Raw genomic sequence first — 5,355 nt, 5'->3', positions numbered from 1 at the left:
AGGTCGTGATCCACTGTGTCAAATGCAGCAGTCATATCTAGTAGTATAAGCACTACGTGTTTACCACAGTCCGTCGCTACCAGGATATCGTTCATAACCTTTATGAGAGCTGTCTCTGTGCTATGAAACGGCCTAAAGCCGGACTGAAAAACTTCAAACATATGAGAGTTGTTTAGATTCCATGATCAGTACTAAGTGGCTTTACAAAGAAACAAGAAAATATTCCTCTGAAAATGATCAGGTAGGTCTGGACTGAAAAAGCAGCCAGTGTCCAAAGAAAACTTTGAAACTCCACCAGAAAGCCTGAAGAACTATTGCTTAAGGCCACTTTAGAAAAATTTAAAGAATGTCTGACTCCTTGGAAGCAAAGAAGAAATGAGTTGTGACCTGAGACTTTTGCACAGTACTGTAGTTATTGGGTTGTTTTTTTTAGATTTTTATCTCACTGTGGTGAACCTGAACAGCAACTTGTGTTTTAATCAGCAGGACTCTCTTTGTTTTTAATAGGAAAATATATGAGGGTGGTCTTCTTCTTTAAGGCAACAGGGGTGAAAATCACCTGGCCATTTTAAGATGAAAACTTCGTCCAGCAACAGATCCGGTTAATTTGATACTTTTGTTTATCACCAGCTTGCTATGAACAGTTCATTATGAAAAAATACAATAAATCCAGGGGTATACAGCCTGTGTGTGTGACTGTGAAGGAATGCATCATGCCACATTTCACTTCAACAGTGCAAAGTGAGTCCAAATTAGAATTTCCATCAAATATCTACCCTTGTTTTGTGTTTTAGCCATCACAGCATACTACACTGTGTAACATTAACAAGTACAGGATAAAATAAAGTGTAGGTTTCCACCATATCATTCAACTGAACAGAACTTCAAGCAGCTAGACACAGTAAGGTTAACTTGTAGGTAAATTTGGACTGATTTTATATAAAAGGCTTCGATTGTAGGACAAAATACAGCTGATGAAACAATGCTATTTTCAAGTTGTTTCAATAAATACCGAAGTGATCAAATTGTTAAAAGGTCTAACAGCTGATCGGTGATTCACAGCTGAACTCAGCATCCCTGTGCTGTGTACAAGACATTTACAGCTGATAGCTGGTTTGTTTTGCACCCTTTGCATAACGACGTTTACTTTCTTTCTGCTGGATGGAGGTTTCTGGCGTGAGAGTGCAGAGCAATAAGGTTTAAAAACAGCTTTGTTTCACCAACTATTAGTCAGATGAACAAATCATAGCTTTGTAATGATGCTATGCGAATTTTAATGGTTAACATACTGCAAACCAAGTCCATCCAGTTACAATTAACATAATCCTGCATATGTTAAAACTCTCCAGGTTAGGGAAAGGTAAACAGTCTATCCTTTTTACTACAAAAGTTTTGAAAATTTAGCTCGAGACAACAAAAATGGCAAAATAGCTTAAATATTATAGAATATAAATGCCATTATTTTGGCTTATATGCAACATGGCAAAACAAATATGAACCCAAATATGTAAGTAATATTACGTAATAATAACAATATGTTAAAGAAAAATATCTCCATTTAAAATATATATTAAATATCTATTTAACACAGCAAAAATAAAGCTTAATTTAAAATGCTTACTAATGAATACGTTTACGTAAAAACTTTACAGTCAGTGTACATTGTAATGAAAGTCGTGCGCACAGTACAGGGTAGAAATAAACTGTTGAAGCACAGATGATGCATCGCTATACAGATGTGTTGCATAAAAGATTTATTGTATCTGTCCTTGTGGCATTGAATCAGTCTGTTGGAGAATGTGCTCTATGGTGCAGCAGTGACGAGTGAAACCTGTTGCCACTGCTTGTCAACAATCCCAGCCTCCTCTTATTTTATTTTTATTTTTTGGGAAACTGCACATGTATCTGTCTTTCTATCTATCTAGACTGCAGGATACTGTTAAACATAGCTTCTTTAAAGCGGTTAGTCACGGAGTTGGAAAAAATGATGTCCATTTATTTGAGGGCATCAATCACAAAGCAGCTAGGGGGGTTATTTCATGAATGTGCCGCTTTAAATGGAAACATCTCACCAAAAAAATAAAAAAATACAGTTGCTACCCAGGTATTCCGCAGTGGGTTTAATAAAACGGAGATCACCTGCATGACAATCCAAACTCTCTTGAGGACAAAACATACTAATCCATATAGGCAGAGAAGCGTTAGCCTGAAAATTACAGCAATTATTAACGCAGTGCGACGCCAGATAGCTCATTACTGTATAAAAAATCTAAAACATGCAATATTTTCAGAGTACAAGATGTACAGACTGTGCTGTTTGACTGACACCTGCTTACAGCCAATTATGGCGCGGAATCATCGTCCACGTGACAGGAACGACGCGGCACTGCCACGAGAGGGGTTTATATAGGGTCAAGCGGAAGCGCTTAGTCGCCATTTCATTGCGGAGTTGGTCGCTGAGCGTTTTGTGGAAGTGCAGCGTCAACAGCGGCGAAAAATTGGATCGTAACAACACTCCGCCCTCACCCCAATGGAAGCCGCCGTCAACCCACCTCACGACAGGTAATGTCCGCAGTGTTTCGGGTCAAACTGAGGACATTTGCTGGGCTTTGTAGTCCGCGTGAGGATGGGAATTATATAATAAAAACCACATTGTTGCTACGGTGACGTTACCGTTAGCCTCCGAGTAGCAAAACAGCGCTACCTCGTCAGCCAGTCTTATTATACAGCCCGCTTACGCTAGCTTACACAGGAGACTATCAACTCTGCACATATTTCTGAAGTCCTCTGAATCTTAATGTTTGCACACTGGTTTTGTGGAGCCTATATTTCCGTTTTCTCTAGCGTTTAGCTTCTAATTAGCAGGCAAATGACAGCTGCATCTCCATCGGCTAGGTCAGCCGGGTGCTCCCCGCCGGCTGTCTGTCTGTCTGTCGTGTCATTCATTGCTCATGCAACCTGCTGTCGCTAATGTAAAACAATATCATATAAGAAAACTAGTTATAAATAACCCGTCCACTGTTCCCCTCTCCCCCCCCACACACATCTGCTTAACTGCAACTTGGCAGTCCCAGGTGTATTGTTATATTTATAAAGCGCTGTTGCAGTCTGTCGCCGCTAGCTCGCAAGCTTAGCTTCCAGCTCGCAGCTTCTGTGCTGGTGAACAAACGCCCTGAGACTGTGGCAAAATGGCTGAAATTGCCTGATGGCCCGAGGGTTTTATCAATTTTAAAAAAAAATTCTTTTCCGAGCAGTGCTCGTTAAAAAAATGTGGCGTTTGTGTCTTTTTGGACCCCTTATGCTCGTCAGATATTGGCTTCTGTCGTTGAAGTAGTGTTTACAAACAGCGAGGGCGGGGCGTCCAACCACGCGATCAGCAGCTGGTGGACTAGGAGTCTTTGATCAGTTTGACTAAATAATAACGACGGGTTGTTCAGCCTACGCTAATTTGTCTCTGTTTAGTAAAAACAGAAGCTGGTTAAATGCAGATTCAAACACTAAAGCCATAATAGTCACATGGAGCCAAGTTGATAATTAAACGGTGTTTGTGTTTTTGCACAAATGTTGCGACTTTAGTTATATTTTCTTTCACATAATCTTGTGTTCAGAACTAATTTGGAGAAAAGCACGTTAAGTCTTAAAATGCTTTCAGTAAAACAGGCATCCTGAATGTTTTTGTTCTGTGTGTTATTGGATGTATGTTTGGATGTTGTTGTTTTTTTTTTCCTCATTTAATTGTTAAATGCTTTAAAACACTAAAGTAAGTAGAGCTTAAAACATTTGCCTGGAAATAGAAAAGTTCTTATGTTTACTACTCTACAAATTCCAGCACCCTTAATGCTGTTTAGTAGTTATTTGTGCTGCTTGTATTCTGTTTGATGTAGAAAACCGGCTCATCGGCTTAGCCATTGTTTGTGTGTCAGTAGGGCATGTGTGTATTAAGCTGTGGTGCTCAGATGGAGGTGAGAAAGGACCGACTTTCTGTGTCCTTTAACTACATGAACTAGGCGACCTCTGTCATTGCATGGTGCATTGAAAGTGCTCTTTATGGAACGTGGTGTTGTTGGACTACATCCAAACTGGAGATCATAACTTGCAGAGATGCTGATATCTCCAAAAGATTGCTTTCTTTTTAATTAACTCTCTTAAGGCCCATGGGGGAATTTGTTCTCTGCCCTGTTTATTATGGTGCATCTCCAGGGGAGACCACAGTGCTTGTGTAAGGCATTGATTGGCGTATCTTCCATTTATTCCTTTGTGTGTGGGGAAAACCAGAGGAAACATTTTATCTGGAAAAGATAATCATGTTTATAAGTACTTATCTAGTGTGTCACTGTTGTTTGACTTTGAGGCTATTGTTTATAAGATTTATCTAGCTAAGTACAACTCTTATATTTTTTTAGTAGTTTCTCTGTTACAACTTGATAAAGTGCAACAGTGAACATAGACATCATCATCATCAAAGAAACTGAACCCAAACTTCTGAAGATTATCCAGACTGCCTGTATGTTTCTTGCTGAATTGCATATTTCATGACATTGACTTTATTGCCTTATCAACAGCATTCTTACAGGACAGTCATGGCTCCCATGGCAGTGCTAAAAGTTGCAACCTATAGATGAAATCCTGGTTTCCTAGATAACCATTGGGGGGGGGGTGTCTTCTTATATTTTTCTTTATCCTCTCCCACCTTAAAAGTTTATTTACAGCCAGCCAGCTTTTTCCACATGAGGTATTAAGGTAGCATGTCTTTCCTTCTTTTCCTTGTAATGTGAATGCAGGGTCTCTTTTTTTTATTTATTTATTTATTTTTATTTTTATTTTTTTTAATCATTGTCATTAATTCTTCTCCTGTGCTTTTACATCTTCCTCACTCCAGCTCTCTGGTTGGGTTGTCCGGTGGTATGATGGACCAACACACAAGCTCGGGCAAACGCATTCGTAAGCCCTCCCTGCTGTACGAGGACTTTGAGAGCCCCTCCCTACCCCACACAATGCCCCAGGGTCCCCCTGCCCCTCCACAGCCCCCAGTGAAGGATCCTACCCGACCAGGCCGCATGACAAACCAGCTGCAGTACCTCCAAAAGACCCTGATGAAGTCTCTTTGGAGGCACCACTTTGCCTGGCCTTTTCAGGAGCCCGTGGATGCCTACAAGCTTAACCTGCCGGTGGGTTGAATCCAAGTGCTTTGATAGACCACTCGGAGTTTGAATGTGTCTACTTCCAGATGCTGAGATAAATATCCAATATTCTGTATTATTTTTTGGCTATTATAAATGATCCTTTGTGGTTTGTTAATAGATGATTGTAGAGCTGGGCGATATGAGATTTTTTCATATCACGATATGTTTTTTT

General features: G+C 40.0%; 1 protein-coding gene across 1 annotated transcript; it reads left to right on the top strand.

Moving 5' to 3' along the window:
* Positions 1-2,417: 2,417 nt before the first annotated feature.
* On the top strand, positions 2,418-5,177 carry brd2b (bromodomain containing 2b). Its single transcript, XM_013913581.1, has 2 exons — positions 2,418-2,562; positions 4,880-5,177. The coding sequence occupies exons 1-2, from the start codon at positions 2,531-2,533 to the stop codon at positions 5,175-5,177; spliced, it is 330 nt and encodes a 109-aa protein (XP_013769035.1). The 5' UTR covers positions 2,418-2,530.
* Positions 5,178-5,355: the final 178 nt, after the last annotated feature.

The sequence above is a fragment of the Pundamilia nyererei genome, unplaced genomic scaffold (assembly GCF_000239375.1).
Source record: "Pundamilia nyererei isolate P.nyererei 1_Seehausen unplaced genomic scaffold, PunNye1.0 scaffold00138, whole genome shotgun sequence".
Taxonomy (NCBI): domain Eukaryota; kingdom Metazoa; phylum Chordata; class Actinopteri; order Cichliformes; family Cichlidae; genus Pundamilia; species Pundamilia nyererei.
Note: the sequence above shows the minus strand (reverse complement) of the source record. Positions and strands in the feature narration are given on the sequence as shown.

What these genes read in the sequence shown, in the direction of transcription:
- brd2b (XM_013913581.1), top strand. Translation starts at nt 2,531, where the DNA reads ATGGAAGCCGCCGTCAACCCACCTCACGACAG. An exon ending in GTCAACCCACCTCACGACAG is followed by an intron (nt 2,563 to 4,879) that starts GTAATGTCCGCA and finishes TCCTCACTCCAG; the next exon opens with CTCTCTGGTTGGGTTGTCCG.